Source organism: Calonectris borealis, chromosome 24 (assembly GCF_964195595.1).
Source record: "Calonectris borealis chromosome 24, bCalBor7.hap1.2, whole genome shotgun sequence".
In the NCBI taxonomy this organism is placed as follows: domain Eukaryota; kingdom Metazoa; phylum Chordata; class Aves; order Procellariiformes; family Procellariidae; genus Calonectris; species Calonectris borealis.
The window spans coordinates 2,578,808-2,596,395 of record NC_134335.1 but is presented as its reverse complement, the minus strand read 5'-3'; the positions used below and the strand labels follow the sequence as shown (position 1 = coordinate 2,596,395).

The 17,588-nt window shown below is 38.9% G+C and overlaps 1 protein-coding gene across 1 annotated transcript; it reads left to right on the top strand.

Annotated features, from left to right (window-relative positions):
• The first annotated feature begins 6,548 nt into the window (after positions 1-6,548).
• On the top strand, positions 6,549-13,538 carry HOATZ (HOATZ cilia and flagella associated protein). The gene is given in 3 exon segments (XM_075172658.1): positions 6,549-6,947; positions 11,615-11,674; positions 13,482-13,538. Coding segments are annotated over 3 exon segments (516 nt in total).
• Positions 13,539-17,588: the final 4,050 nt, after the last annotated feature.

The window sequence follows — 17,588 nt, the reverse complement described above, 5'->3', positions numbered from 1 at the left end:
AATTTGATCATAGTTTCCATGTGGGATCTGACCATGACACAGTTCAGTCTCAGGAATTATCCAGTTACTGCCTTTTCCTCAGTAAATGCCAAGCTGGTTTGGATCAGTGGGACACATCAGTTTATGGGACTTCCAACTGTCTTCTGCCTTCCTACTTTCTCCAACTTGTCCAGGCAGGCCCTGCGAGTTAGGAAATTCTGTGACAAAAGACTCAAGTGACTAGATTCCACAAAGGACAATCAAAGAGAAGTCTGAATCCCTACAATACCTTGTTTTGTTGAGTTACTTGTTCCCATAGTTAACATATAAACTGCAAGACAGCAGTAAACAAACTCTTCACCTGAGAAACCAGATTACAGCAGTGCAATCAGTCATGCAATAAGGTGCTATTTCTTGGATGTTAGAAGGCAAAACCCAGGCCAAACTGCACATATTTATAACAACAAACACAGGAAAATTTAAGCGAAGTTCTTGGCAATTCATCCAGTTGGCTCTAATTATTAAGGTTGTCATTCACATAGAAGTAAGGTTCTGAGAATTTTTTAACTTGGTATTTTTAATATCATGCAGGAGTTCAAAAGTACTTCTGTTAATGGCACAGAAATCAGAATAGCAGAGAATATTTCTGGCTTCCCATTTCAGTGACAAGAAAAACTGGCTCTTTTAATCAGGTAGATTCACTGAACTCGAACCCTTCATAATGCTGTCAGTTGTCACTGACTTGAAGAAAATGTGGCTCTGGGTACTCTATTTGGATAATAAGCAGCTAAGAAATAAAATGTCAAAACCAAAATTTGAACAGTCTATCCCAATGTGACATCCGTTAAATAACAAGTCAACAAATTGTGCTCCCACTCATTCCCAGTTGCACCCAAACAGAAACTGTTAGCATCCCAGCATATTTTGCAACAAACATGACGAATAGCCAAGTGTTCTGACTGACATGATGCATGAGATAAATGAGTAGATATTTGCGCCCTTTGTTAAATGGTGCTGTTGTTTTTTAATCCTTATTAGGAACAGAAAAAAAACAAACCACTAAAAAAGACTGCATTACAGCACCTGGACATTCATGGGATTCATCCAGAGCTCACTGATATCAATGGAAATCTGTCCAAAAACTTCAGTGGGATTCGGATCAGGCCCCTAACTCAGCACAAGCATTCTTAGCCAGATTAAATTATGGGTCTCCTGGGTCACCAGGCAAGCCTAGGCATGAACTACAAAGGGAAAGAGTCAGACATAGTTTCTCTAGTAACTGCAGGCCAAACCAAGCGCAAACAACTGTTTCCCTAAACACACTACTGGCAAGAGTCACCCCTGCAGAATTTTTTGCAGTTTTCTTGCTTTAAAGGATTGAGTACATGGAACTAACAGAACAAAGTGCAGCTTGCCAGTAGCAATCTCCCTTCTACAAGCCATTTGATTTTTGTGGATGATGGATAACAGACAATTTCTCCAGGTAAGCAGCTGAAGTTCATAACTATTGATATAAAAATCAATAAGCCTGAGTTATTTCCATATGGGAAAATATCCTAGGTGACAATCTTCTTAGAGAAAAGCACTTTGCATTTGCTTTGTCAGGCTATATACTGTCCTGATCACATTCAGAAGTATCATGTAACAGCAATGTACAAACAAAAGTAGTGCTGCATGAACACAGCACCAATTCAATTGACTATGTCATTATGTAGGAGAGCGGAAGAAACCTCGTATCTGGATGTTAAAAACTTACACCTTTATTTAAATCTTGCAGTCTCTGTGCAAAGAATTATTTTTGAATGAAACAAGACAGAAACTGATTCCAATCAAAGTCACAAACTAAAATTTTAATATGTTGATTGCTCACAAATTTTTCTCTTTCAGCTTATATAAGTAGACACTTTCTGGGCCTGATGAAAGGGCTTAAGAATAGGTATTTCAGAAATTAACCATGTTCCAATTAAGGTTTTCATCTTTACTTGATTACTTAGTTACTCAGTGGGTGTTCTGTAAAAACCTAAGTGATAGATACTAACAGATAATATTTCTGGTTAAAGATTTTTCCATGAGTACTGTATTTTAGTATGCAAAGCACACATGACAGTATGACCATGCTAATTACACTGATCAGGAGGAGCCTCGTGCCCAAGGAAAACACTACTGGTGTAAAAGGTCTTTGAAACAAGGTCTGTGAGAACACCCATATTGTGCAGGTAAGCAGGCAAACCACGATGGTATGGCAAAACAGTGTCATACAGGGCAGATGCAGGAGATAAGATGTAACAGCTAAGGAGGTATATTCCACAACTGTAGAAGATGTTCTGGCTAGTAACTGCATCTGTAACAGTTGACTTCAGGACCTGCTTTTACACTTATTCTGTGAACTGTCATCTTCCTTTGCAGAAGAGAAAAACTTTGCGGTTCATGGGGCTATGTAGCAATGTTTAGCACCTTCTAATACTTTTAATTCAATTCATATTATGATATAGGAATTGGTAAAAGCTTAAATTTGCTTGAAGAGGACCTTAAGTGTTTGAGCACCACATACTGCTAGATTTTAATTTAAGATCATGAGTCTTCAGTGACTTAAGCAATAAAATAAACTTAAAAGAAGACTGGTGCTGGTCTAGCATGTTCTAAAGTTAAACAGCAAAGGAAAGACTGCAAAGCTACCTGGGCTTATTTTATGCAGTCTAAAAACTATTGCTGTAGCCTTGTAAATTTTTTTGCTAATGTAATCAAGTGTTGATTACTTTTGTCAGTTCTTTCTTCCTCCCTATTTGCATGCCACGATTTTCAGAAATGACAAGAGATTTGAGCCATCCAGCTGGACACAATTTACATGGGCCTTATAGAGGTATGCAATTCTCAAAGAGCGTGGGATGCCCAGAAATTTCTAAAGGACAAGCTCTTCAAAAGCATCTCAGGTCAATTAGATACCCCAAATCAATAGACACTCTTGAAAGTCTTATTCTTACAGTGCTTGTGGATAACATCACCAGCTAAGAATCACATCTTGCCGCTGTTGCTAACATAGCAGGGAGGAGCATGTTGGATTTCTCTTGCAGTTCTTCCTCCCACACAAATAGGGGCAATTCAGAGCACAAAATGTCTTTTCTCCTGCTCTGCCTTGGTTGCCAGGGTGGTTAGCATGGAGCAAAGGACAGCCTAAAGGGGGGACAGTCAGCATTGTACCAATCCATATGGGCTTATCTATCTGCCTTCTGCCCCTCCAAACATAAGTGGCAACAGGATGGAGCTGTGTTGGTGCTGATTGTGAGGAAGAAAAGAGCAAAGGGTTACTTAGAGAAACAAGACCTGAAATGCAAGGGAATGAGAGGACTGCAGTGAGCTGAACAGGTCCAGAGCAAGCATATAGAAATGGCTGGCTAGGCCCCCAAGAAACAGGGAGAGAGGTGGTGTGGGTCACCGTTGGGTGAAGATGTGCAGCATGTGCCTCCCACTGCAGCCCAGTACCAGGATCACAAGACATCCATTCTTTTGAGCTGTTAGTCTGTCTTTTTTGGGGCCTCCTTCTATGGCAACTAGACTCCTGATATGAATAAAACCAGGCTGAAGCCCCAGTATCCAGATATCAGCCTAGAGGCGTGTGCCTGGACTGCCACATGTGACACTAAAGCCTGGATTACCTTCAGTGTCTGTGACACAACGTATAGTCATTTGTCCACAGGAGCAGGGCGGAAATTCCCTGTGTGCTCCATATTGACTTTGCCCATAGAAACCTCTTTTGCAACAAAGCTTCCTATGGCAAGAGCCATCTACACGTTTCAAAGCAATGGTCCAGTCTCCATGCACAAGCCCCAGCTGAGTGGCCATGACAACAGAGTGTACACAAAGGTTAGAGGCATGGGGCTGACCCACAGCCCAGACTGGGGACACTCCAACCCAGGAGTCCCAGGGGAAGACATGGGGCACCCAGGGACCACCTAAGGAACCATCCCCAGAGATATGTCTGCCAGTGAAAGACTGCTGGGTACTCAGTGAATAGGTTGCTGTGCTAGCCATGGAAAAGGGAAGGAAAGAAGAGTGAAGAAGCTAGCTGTCTTTCCCTTTCCATTAAATCTTTTTAAGTATTTTATTATAAATGCAGTCCTTATTAGGATTATTACAAGGTAAGCTTCTTGAGGGTAAGTTCTGAATTCTTTTTATGCATTTTAACAATAAGGCATTTATGGGTGAAAGCTAGCAAAATTGTTTAATTTGCAGACAAACTTATCTTTGTAACTTCACAGACTCTGTCTCATTCCTGATTTAGAAATAGCCCGATAAATCTATATAAAATAGTTTTCTCACATTATTAATTGCATACATATGTATTAGGCACAAGGCATAATCAATTATAACTACTTACACATATTCAGTTTTGTCCTGCAGAACAGATTTGCTAATTTCTTTAACTACCACAAATTAGTGTAAAAGGTTTGAGCAGCCTGACATCTGACTACCAACACTATCTGTGTTCCTATATTTTTCTGGAAAAAAAAGCTTTCTGAAGTTCAGGGAACTAGTGAAATTCTACCATTCTTACTGCTGCTGTAGTGACATGCAGTTTCTTCTGAAAGCTTTTAAATGGAAATTGCACAAAACCCATACTGTAGGACATTAACTCAAATGCCCCAACTAGGGAACAAGAATAAGTGGGATCACTGTGACATAAGCACTAACAGCTGATATGCTGTAAACAAGGTAGAATGTTATTTGTGTTGAACATTTTGTCTTGGCCCAAATTTGCAGCTATATTTGCACTTCCAGCTCTGAATACAGCTACCACTTAGTCCACATTCATGCAGCAAGGACTGCATGCCAAAGCTTTTCTCATTTCCCATTTCCATTGTGGTGCATTATAATAATTTAAATTTGAGTCTTGCATTGCTTTGTCTTTGCACTCCTGAAATGATCTTTGTGATGCATCCATTGCAGTTTTTAATTATTAAGAACAATTAATTTGTGATACAAAGTCTTTGGATTTAGTAGAATAACACTAGGGGTGATATGACCAATGTTTTCCATTATTGTCAATTGCTTGTTGTTATAAGAGCATTTGAGGAGATAGAGTATGTTAATATAATTGTTGGAAGTGCTTTCTTTTTCCTAGGTTTCAATGCCATGACCCCATCACAAGAGTAGTGCTTGGTTTGTAGGCAGTGTAGTTAGCTGATTGTATCCATTACTTCGCAATCACTAACTTCACTGCCATCAAAACAAGGCACAGGATTCCCTGCTACAACCTCAGTACACAAAACTGCACTACAAAATTTCCTTACGACATTCTTATTCCCAGTGCAAAACTATTAATAATGTTTATTCATTTACAGCTTTATTTCCAGAATTTTTGCTGTCCAACAGAAGCGTATGGTATATGTTGGCAATATCAAGTGAAATCTTAGATTTCTTGAAGTTAGTGCTAAAATCCTTAGGAAGTTTCCTGGAGCAAGAATGCTGTCTGTTGTGTTTAAATTATTTAGCCACATGAAGACTTATTGTGTACTTAATTGTTTATGCACCAAGATTGGACTAAGAATTTTTTTGGTTGTACCCTTCAGTTTATGTATCAGGTATTGGGAAAATAATTTTCATTTAGTTTTCATGTCTTATTTAATAAGCTAGTAAGTGAATGCAGTTTTGAACAATGATTAAATGTTAAACTCACGATATGATATGAATGTTTTTTACTCTGACCACTTTCCTTAATGTTCAAGAATTTTAATAATGGAGAAAATACTTACTAGTGCTAGAATCTGCTCTAAGAGTTTTTTTTGACAAAACCCCAGTCTTCATCAAAGTAGGAGTTGAAAGGGAACTGTCTCTTACATTAGCCTAGTTACTAGGCAGTGTAGTTAGCTGATTGCCAAAAGTAACAATCACTAGCCACACAGCCAGGTAAAAAGGTTTGGAAGATATCTCAATGGAAATCAGACGCATGGGAATTTTGACAACAGGAGGCAGATAGACTAACCTCTTTGCAGAAGCATCTAATAGACAGGCAAGACAGTGAAATAAAACAAGTGAAATGTACTGGATTGCCTGTCACACATGCAAGAGACATTAGTACATTTGTCAAGCTAATTTAACTGCACCTTACTGTGTGATACACTTTATACACAACTGTATTGCATACAGGACACTAAAAACATGAGAACAAAATGAAAGGTTTTTTTCTTCCCTAAATTTGCAGACATCAGCTGCTGTTCTGATTGTGCTAGTCTCAGCCTTATCTCAGCCTTACACTTGTCCAAGGCCACTGTTTTCACATTTACCTCCATTTACTTTTGTTGAATAAATAAAATTGAGGCCTGTGGTGGCAGCTAATTCTGTTCATAGAGAGGCCTGAGGCTAGACTTGAGTGAAAATGGCCCGAAGACACTGGAAACGAGATGTACAATGTGGTCAGCCTTCTGGTGTTCCATTCTTTACTGTGACAGGCAGTGTGTCCCTTACCGTGCAGCTGGGTCCAGACTCCCCAGGCATGTCTGTGCTGCTGTGTCCCCTCTGAGATGGCTTCACACCTTCACTACAGTCCTCTCTCCTGGCACCAGATGCCAGTGATGGCAGGGAAAAGGGCCCCAGAAGAGAGGTCACAGGTACCTACCACAGCAGGTGACAGTGGCAGGGACGTGTCAGTGGCATGGGCAGCACCAGGGCTTCTTCATGGCCGCAGGCCAGGAGCAGACAGGCTGAGCTGGGCAGGCCCACCTCATGGAGAGGGGCACCGAGATGCAGCCCCATGCGGCGCCACAGAGACAGAGCCAGGACAGCACCCGATGGCGCCTGATGGGCCCCTTGTCTTTGCTGGCTCAAGCCCAGCCAATGTGGGCTTTGCCCGCCCCTTCTGAACCTCAGCCGTGCTCCCACCACCGCTCAAGTCCTGTCTCGGTGCTGCCACCCTGCGACATGAGGGGATCCTGCCCGGGAAGGGACCCTGCTGTACGGCGAGACCCTACCCTGTGAGGGGATCTTGCCCCATGAGGGTGCCCTGTATTGTGAGGGGACTCTGCCCCGTGAGGAGACCCTGCCTGCAGCCTTACACCATCTCTGGGGCTGCACACCTCTCTGCAGAGTCCTGCACCTTACCTGGGGCCTCATGCTCCTCCTGGGGCCCCTTTCCAGAGCCTACACTTCTCCTGAGGTCCCCACACCTTCCCTGGGGCCTCACACTTCCTCCCGAGGCCCTGTGCTCTCCCAGGGGCCCCACACATTTTGCCTGAGCCCTGCATCCTCTCCAGACACCTCACACCTCTCCAGAACCTCATGCCCTCCCTGCACCACCACCCCCCACCTTCCCCAGTGCCCTTAATGTGATTTTACTTTCCAGAGAGAAGCACTGCTCTCCAGGGCCCACAACTTTTCTAGAAGTATGAAGTACTGCATGCCCCCAGCTTGCTAAATCTTTGTTGCCTCAGTTCCTGGGAGGAATTAATTCTCAGGAATGAATAATGACTCATGCCAATAAGCTCTGGATGACAGAAGAGCCACAGCCCCTGGTGTGCACAACTGAGATATTTCAACTGATACCTAACAGTCTTGGGATCTGGACACTGGGATCACTAACCTTCTGAATGGTCCCAAAATACACTATGGTTCAGTTGCCTTCTGTGAAGGATGGTGGTGGTAGGAGCACTTGATCATTTGCCTCTCATTTGCCTTATTTAGAAAGTGAGAAAAACAGTGAGAAAGAGAGACTATCGGACACTCAAAGCATGGAGAAAATTAAAATAAAAGAAAAATGTCTTCAGCAGGTAAGAACCACTGATCCTGAACTGATTCTGACTCTTTTTTCATAAATATTTCCATTCACCGTGTGTCATTTGGTGGAATACTGGAACTTTGGAAATGACATGATGAACAGTAACAAAAACCACCTGGACCTGGTCCACTGTGTGGTTTGCATGATGCAGCCTGTTTCTTGGGGTTAGCTTAAACTTATTCCCAAATTATATTATTAGGTCATGCTGGCTTGGTGCAGGGCTGAAAGTAGTAGGCTGTGTACTTAATTTCTTCATAGTAAGCACATAATGTCTGTTCTGATTTAGTATCTACAAGTAGCCAACTGAGAGTGCCCATATTCAAAAGTGGATAATTTTGCGGGGGGAAAAAACACTAGTGCTGCATGTACTTTCACACACAAAATCCTGGCATAAAGACATTGAAGCACAGCTCAAAGCACAAGTTTATTTCTTAGTTGTCTTAGTTGTTAATAAATCTTCTCCATTAGCCTGTGCCCAGCAGCAGCTAGTGCCAAGAGTTCATTGAATGAGAAATGTGGGAAACTTTATAGTGGGCGGTTATTAAATCAGCTCCTGTAGAAATGCTTCTGCCTTAGCCTGTCACTCAGGGACAGGTTTAGGTGACATTTTTAGAGAGCTATAATTCAAGAACTGCTAGACCAAGCCATTTCAAATTTTGTAGCTGCAGAACGAACTGTAGATTTTAGCAAACAACCTCAAAACTGAGTTTATAGATGATGCTGTCTTTCCAAAGGAAGGCGTAACTGGGATATTGTAGTGCCTTTCAGGTTGGATCCTTCTGGACTGTGCAGAGCCTTCTGACTTAGTGGAGCTTTACCTCCACTGACACCAATCTGGCATGCAACTACCCACTCAGCACTTCAGTTAACAGTTCCTGTAGTCTGTAATTGGTGGATAGGATCAATAAAATTTAGCATGCTATGAGGTATATATACTCATGTTTATACAGTGACTCAGTCATTAAATTGGCTATGAAAAGAAGCAAAATAAGTGACATGGTATGCAGATCACTGAGGTTCATCTCCTGAAAAACAGTGGAATTGGACCAAGTACATAGAGCTTGGGGTTTCTCCTACTACTTTGCCAAGAAAAAGAAGATGCAGACAACAGTTGTGCTTGCTATTGAGACACTAATATAAACTTCTACTGAAGCCCCTATTAATCTAACTGGTGAATGAGTGTTCCACATATATACCATTAATATAATTCACACAAGTAATGGAAACTAAGACAACTAGTATTAAATATTGTAATAACATTTTCAGCCTGACTCTGTAATTATACTTTTTTTTTTTCTCATTTTAGTAAAACGTTCCACATTTTTAGTGAAAAGCCTGTAGCCTATATTTGGAAAGCAGGCCAGATGAGAGCAATCTGCAAGAGGTGCAGAAAGGTGCTGAGGTGTGCAAGTCTTTCCTGCAAGTCAGCGATCCTCTTTTTCCAATTAATAATTCCAGAATACATCTCATCCATTATCATCAATTAGCCTTCTTTCTGAATTCTGGCTGAAGCTAACAACAGTTCCCTGAATCTTCCATTCATTTTTTTAAAATTCAGTAACAATATATGATAGCAAGGTTTTGCCGCTTTGGGCATCTGGCAGCCGTAAAGATGACTGATTAATTTCAATGAGTAAATTACTTTATACAACTACAGGACATGCTATAAGCCTCACATAAGTCTAAGAAAATTAAAATTAATGCACTGAATGAAATAAGAATAGTGTTCACATTATTATCAGTCATAGGTGTCCTTTACTGTTCAAATCCAGACTTCAGACTTGATACAGACATTCTGTTCCTGCAGCATGTCCCCTGGGAGAGCAAAACCTGCAAGCTCTGTTGTGTAGATCTAGGAAGTGAATGTGGTACAGGGTACAGGGTTTTTTAGAAAGAAAGCTTAGCTGCATTAACACTGTTATTTCACAAACTGACAGTGAATTCATTTATTAGAAATGCTTATTTTAATTAGTTAGCTAATTTCATATGAAATAGTAGTGAGGCACATGGCAAAAAAGCTATTGTCTTTTGGATGTTTATTTCACTGGACTAGTCTATAATTCATTAATTCCCACAGGCTTTACAGGATAGTTTATGATTAACAAAGAAATTTCAAAATTATAAACACTGCAAATCTGAGTAATCAGTTTAATGCATCTAAAATAGAAATGTGAATAGATCTTTGTATTGCTAGACATTTTTCCAGTCTGACCACTTTTTCTTTTTATCTTGGTCTTATTTGGCTATCTTTAGTTAGTAAGTTCTAAGGTACCATCAGTGAGCTTGACCTGTGGACTGCCTTCCTGACTTGAACTTGTACTGCCTCATCACCACAAACTTGCCTGATGATCTGGTCTCTTGGTTGAACCTGGTTCGCACTCCCGGACATGCACTGCTTGCCTTACCTGGGTATTGTGTTTACATCACAGTGAATAAAAATATTCACTGTATATTCAAAATATTCATATTAGTGAATAAAAATACAGCTTCCTATTGTGATCTAAGATGTCGGTCAGTTTTGCTTTTATCAGCTCAGGTATTTTACTTTCCTTTTGTGAAAGGGGAATAACAGTAAAGGATAAGAATTCAAATTCTAGAATATTGGGTGGGGGTTACTTTTCAATATCAGGACTCACAAACATCTAGAGCTTGGGCTTTGTCTTTTATGCTGTCATCTACATTAATCTGTTGGGGAGGGAAAAAAGCTGGCAATTTTTTTAATTAGGCTTAAATCTGATTAAAACTTGGAAAGGGTTGTTGAAGAAACCACTTTAAATGATGAAGATTCCTTAATTTCTAAAATCAAATTGCATGGAAGAAGTTGTCATTAGACAAAAGAATTCACTGCACTAAAAAACAGGGGGTTTCCCTATCAATTTTACATTATCTTTTCTTAACCACTTCTAGATTAAAAAGAACAAATAAGAAACTCTTTTTCTTTTCTTTTTTTTATTAGTCATATGCTGAGATGTGCTCCTTTCTGGCATTGGTTGACGGTTTTCCCAAAATACTTCCTGGAATGTCTGTTTTGTAACAAATTGCTAGGAATTTATGAAAACAATTTAATATGTTTTTACACAGCTTAAGAAGTAATGTCTCACTGTAGCTGAAAGCTGTTCATTTCCATAAGGCAAAAATATACAGATGTGCTCCGTTGTCTGGGAATCAGAATACTAAAAAAATCTTAGTAGGAATTTATTCTCCCTAGGAAATTATTTTTTCTTCCAACTGTATAGAGAGAGGAGCTTTAACAAGTTCTAGAATGTATACTTATCTTCTTGTAAAGAGAAGAACTTGGACCATTCGTTGAAGAGAGTCATTAAATGTTCCATAGTTCAAAACTGGGCTAAATTCCATCATCTTTGAAATTATCACAGTTTTAAATCGCTTCTACAGAGTAGCAGAGACTGGCTTAATCCAAAGGTGCATACTGAAGATAAAAGTTTTCTCTCGTTGCACCTCTCACATGAAAAGGTTTTTGTAATGAATCATTATGCATATGAGAGTCCTGAATTACCCCGATTTTATAATCTCAAGATGCTATAGAATAGTATTTGCTAACTTTAGTATGTATATTCATCTTGACATTTGGAGTGATTCCTTCTGATTTGAGGAAAGAATGATTATTTCAAACCTCATGTAAATCTAGGAAGAGAAGATTACTCTCCCAAGTGGTGTGTTTTCAGGATCTCAGGAAGAAAGAGAAATTGAAGTACTTTATCCAGTAACCTGTAATGCCTGTTTCTGCTGTATGTTCACTCTAGTTCTCAGCTTCAATGAGGAATTTAAAGTTTACAATCAAATTAAGTATTACATGCTTTCAATTCATTTTTCTGAGCTTATTGTGGTAAATACATTTCTTTTCAGGCCAGGAGAAGAGAAGAAATACTAGCTTTCCTGAGGAAACAGAGAGAGGAAAGGATTGCAGTAAGTCTGATTCCTTTTTATTATGGATGCATCTCAAGGTTTGTGCATGCTGACAATACAGACAGCATTCAAAGTACCATAGTCCAGTGTATGAGGGTTCATGGGGTATTGCAAACTATACCACGGTATCAGTCTTGCATAGCAAAAGCACCTCAGTTTGAACTGAGTAAGCATGCAGAAAAGTTGGTTTTATTCAACAAACTCCCTAAGCAAAGAGGATCCTGTAGGCTGTGTGATTCTGAAAGTCTCAGGCCAGACAGTAGGAAGCAATAGGCATAGAAGCTAAATGAAGTTTAAGCGAGCTAAATATGGTTATTGGACAATTTCCAATCTGAAAACCGCAAGGAGTAAGACAGTGATATTATAAATACATTAAAGTGTTTGAAGATATAACTGACTGTTTCTTGATGCTACAGTTCATTTTTGTATGGGTATATCTATAATTTAGTCAGCTACAACATGCTGGCCTTGATTACTTTTTCCAAGACAACAGAATAGAAGAGTCGTCAAGAATGGATTGCATGTCTTCTTGCAAACTATCTCAAAAGGATGACATAGTACATCAAAATTTTCACAGAAAATGTGGAGATGCTTGTGGGAGGAGCAGACAGGAACTGAAGCTGACCTCACTGGTGGAGGCAGATAGGGAACAGGGCAAATGTGAGAAAGTGTGGAATCTTGAAAACTAGAAGAATTTAGGACTGAGAAGGGAAATACAGCAGAAGCAGTGACTACAGTGCTGTCAGAATGGCAGTGAGGACTGTGGCAGCACTTTGCTGAAGGCCCTGTATTCTTTATAGAGATACATAATGAAAGGACCACAGTTATTTAAATTAAACCAATTTTAATACAACTATGTGTAAGTGTCTAAATTTCTCAGTTTAGTATGCCGAAGGAATCTTTACAGCCTGTCCATTGTTAGTTGTTTTCATTTTTTTCATTGTTGTCTCAAGGGTTTTTTCCACTGAAACACTAAAACCCAGTTTATAAAAAAGTTATTAAACTGCTGCAAGTTTCACATGCTCTGCTCTCTAAAAAGGTCTCATAAACTAAATTTGAGCAATAAAAGGAAGAACTCTATTTAGAGATTTTTATTATTATCAGTAGTAAACTCTAGATTTACTGATTTATAATGGTTTTGCTCGGCCTGGCCGGATGTTTATCGGGAGAAGAAAATTCAAGAATAAGAGGTCTGTATTATATTAAGGCACTTTTTTCCTTCAGTTGTAATTCATAAGATACAAAGCAGAGATAGATGAGTTTTTACCCCATACAAGGTTAAACATCTGTCCTTCTGAGGAACTACATATCCTAATTAATACAATTTCATTATTCAATAGTAGAGAGTAGAACCGAAATTTTAAAGCTGATAAGAGTAGTGATTTGAGAAGTAACTTGGAAAATAAGATTTCAAAGGATACTTTCAGAAATGACGTATTCATTTTGGACATAAAAGCCTCCTTTTTTCTTCCTCCTCATTTAAGCTTTTAAGTTGGTTCATATTAAGTACTTCCTCTTCTCAAAGTTTATTAAAATGCTGAACCAAGTGTATCTGCTTTGTCCAAATTCTACGCATTAAAGCTAGGCCTGAAATAAAACATAAGTCTCCTTCCTTCTGACACAATAGCTCATTTGAGTTTTATACTCTGGACTACTCAGGTACCATATTAGCACATTAAAAACTCCAAACTCTTTACTATTGCTAGTGTAGTCTTTTGTTTCAGTGTTTGTATAAAGCTGTCTTCCAGGATAAACAGTAAGTTTAGAATGAACTAGTGATAATTAATAAGTCTTCCTCTCTTTTTAGAAATAGCTGATTTCTCATCCACATAAACCAAAGATCAAAACTGATCAAGTAAGGTAAAGAAAATACTTAAAATAAGTTTGGTTTTGGTTTTTTTTCCCCTCTTCTGTCTAAATAGTCAGGCCCTATCTTGGAGGGAAAGGTGTTCTGGTTTTATTATTATTACTATTATTTTCAAAATAACTACTCGGCTTTATCCTATATTAATACCTATTATTATGAAATTTAGACATCAAAAGGTTGAAAGTCTGTTGCTATTGTTCTGTACTTCACTCCTTTACTTTCGATATATGTTCCATTTATTTCTAAATAGTGGTTAAGGGAAGTAAGTGGAAGCTTAAACATTTTTTAAAAGTTATGAAGACTATAATTTTGCTATTCTGGTTGGAATTCAGAAAGTCAGGAAAAAGACCAGTTATCAAAGTGTTTCCATATTTCTGAAAGGGTCAGGAAATATCAGAAAGCCTGTTCCTTTCCAATGCGTGTCATGGCTGAATGGGGGAAGAAGCACCAGTGGGACCTTGTCCCACTGTATCACACTGTATGGATGCTTTCTTTGGTTATATTTTTGCAAATTTTAAGAAGTTTCCATGTTTATTGCCCTGCTATAGATCCAAAAATAGATCACCAAAATAGCATATTATGTCATCATGTCATGTTGCATGAGATGACTCATTCAAATTCTTTGGAAAGTCAGCCTTCCAAATACTGCCACACAAATCCAGAGCAAGGGTTTGATCCTGAAAATTTTTCTGCCTGGATGCACTGCAGCATTCTTGTGGAGCCCTGTTGAAATTGTCTCTGTCATCACACACGTCTGTAAGATACAGCTGGTAAATTAAGCCTTTAGGAATACCTGCAGACTTTGGAAATACGTGGGATGAAATGATCTGAAGCAGACTTACCTTAAGTTTAGGCCAGTGACACAGGTGCAACAGTTGCTAAACCAGGCAGTGAAGGATTCCTTAATTTGTAACAAACAGTAGGCCTGAGAGTGCTGACAATCTTGTTACATTATGTCGGACAGTTTCCTTTCTGGCATTTGGCTGTGACCTCCTGAATGACGCAAATGATGTTATTTTCCAGTATCAATAAGTACCTATTAGAATAAACAGGATCCCTGCAGCTGTCAGGTAGGGACTGTGCAAGCAGAAACACAAGTTTAAGGTCATCCACTGTTACTGTTAGTCTGGGATTGAGAAGAATTGGAAAACTGCCCCACCAGAGCTACAACAGCATGTTTTGGCTACATGCAGTGTTGCCCTTGCTTTCCCTTTATGCTGTCTTTGCCAAAGGGATTCTCTCTTTTTTTAGTTTAAAAGGCAGTTTATTTAACTGGCCTTGTATGTGTAAGTTATTTCTCAATTCAGGATAGACAGGATTATTGTTTTTTAGTAGTGGCTAGCTGATTCTTTTCACATTTATGGGTAATACTTTCCACTCTGTACTGTGAAGTTAAGGCAGCTGCTTTTGCCCTTAAAGTACATCAGTACTGCCCTGTCTAACCCAAAATCTTAAACTCCTTCCTCAAACATAGTTGTCTCAGTCAGATGGGAGCTATGAGGGCAGTCCTAAAGGTGCATTTGGGCCATGGGCTAAGCTACAGAGTTAAAGAGAAAAGCTACATTATGAAGTTGTTCTTTATTCCTAAAAACCACCTCATCTTTGAAAATGCTGACAAGGTAGCTCACAGCCTTTGATTCAGCAATTTCTTCCTTTTAATGAATGCCATTTAAATTATTTAAGTGAGGCCATTTTTCTCACACTGGCACCAGTTTAAGCAAGATGGTGTCACTGAATATCCACAACTTAAAGACTAAGCAATGAATCTGTAGCTTACATCTTCCTTCCAACTTAGCATATGGATATGAAAGCTGAGAAATGACTGACAACAATTAATTTTGAAAGCAAACATCTCAGGAAAATGCTGGACATTAGGTGGAATTAATTTCTAGTATGACTATTACCTCCAAAGTTAGCTATAAAAGAAAAATAGAAGTATCTGGAACAAGTGAAAAGGCTGAAGGTGTAATGTCTGCTGAGGTGAGCAGCTGCAGGAGTAGGTATAAGGGAACGACCTACAGAATCCTTCCTTCCATCATCAGATACTTACAGAAGGAAAGCTTAAGCTGTCTTGAAGCTGTGTCAAGGACAACTGGTGGAGCTCTTTACCTGAAATGATAGTTAATTGCATGGGGAGAGTTAAGATTCATGCTTTATGTAGCAGCTTATGGCCTGTGAAGAAAACTGTAGTCCAGTTTATTAAACTATTACATTTTTTCTTTTAAACATTTTAATCTGAAAAATATGCATCACTGTATTTATTGAAGCAAACTCACCCAGAGCACAGGGTATTGATTACTGCTGTATTTAATTAGAATAATTGTATTTTTGTAATGGCCTGTGAGCACTCATTACTAGGAAATATGATCATACCAATTTTACTAACGTCTCATAAAATATTTATAGTCTGTATTGACCAAGATGATCCCTGTTTCCAGTGGCAACTCAGACGAATGACTGAGAAAATATTTCATATTTTGAGAATAGCTACATTTGTCAAAATATTTTCCATGGACAGAATACATTCTCTTCCTGATTCTTTTTTCCTTCAGTAGATCCTCTTTTTTCTTATTGCTCATCTTTTTCCTGATTTCAGCAAACTCTTGATTTGTGTATGTATTTTCATAGGCCTTCACTTTTCAACAGTTTAAAAATAGAAATAATGATTTCTTCCTTACCAGCATTCAGGGGAAATAGCTTAAATAGTTCAGTGCTTTGGGTTTTTTAGCTTTGTTTAACTAGTAGCTTGGGGTTTTTTTAATGAATTTGTATTGCTTTCAATCTACAAATCAATACAGATCTATCAATGTAAAGTTGTGTGTACGGATAAAAAGAAAAAATATCTCCTTAGAGAAGGGCATTAAACTAGTATAAAGCACTTCTATACCGATATATAATTACATCCCTATTGGGAATTATATTGGAATAGCTTTCCAAAAAATCTCCCAATAAGCTACATAACTTTAGCAATATAATTACATGAATGCAATATGTGCATGTTGAAAGGGTTTCATCCAACTGCTTTGTGCCTGAGTGTTTGAGAATTGAGGAATTTGGAATATGAATCCTGTGCAGTACTTCACCTGAAGAAATGTGATTTTTCTGTTAGTTTGTATGTTGCCTTTGAAGTTTTTCTCAGTGAAATTTTCTGAGAGTTCTGATACTTGTATGGGCTTTCTTTTGTGCGGATTCTCTGAACTAGTGTTCTGTGATTTTTGCTTTCTCCACATAGCTAGGCATTTACAAGGCATCTCTGCATTTAGATACACATATAAGTACCTGACATGATGACATAGACTGGGCTAAAGAATTCTGCACCCTGGCAGCTATTTCACACTGACTTTTCTCTGTAGAACTGGCCAAAAAGTCAAAACTGACACCATTTTCAGGACATTAGTCTGCCTGTAACTAATTGATGTTTCATGTAGATTAGCTGCAGCTGCCTCATCAACAATTTGCTTTATCTGATATATTTCCAGCAGGCGGAAGGTGTCTGAAGCTGACCTTATGGATCAAGAAGCAGTAAAGGCCCTTAAATAGTTCAGCTAAATTGATGGAGAGAATAAAGTGTTTCTTTGCCCCAGAAAAAATATCCTGCTATCAGAACCATGCTGCTTTGGACTTCAAGCCATGCACATTCCTCATTTGACTACATATCTAGTTGCTCCTACTGAGACATGGCATGAATGTGACAAAGGCTGTGGATAGGCTTGCAGCAACTTGTCAGCCTACCCATAAATTTCTTTGTTTTGCTGGAGTTTAAATGCTTAATTCAGAAACATTTTAAAGGATGTAATTTATTTACTTAGTAAACTCTTAGTTCCTAATGTGTTGTTGTTGATCTCAGAAACACTAAGTTTTTTATTGTCCTCTTGCTTTCCTGTTGTCTTGGCACCACAGCAGTGAACAACGTATGCAAATAGCTGCTTCTTGAGGCTCAAAATTACTCTGAATTGTGTCCTTTATTGGCATCTTACACCACTGTACTGTGAGACAAAGTGGGGGGCTCAGTTTACTACCTTCTCAGTGTGCAGGAAATGAAAATGT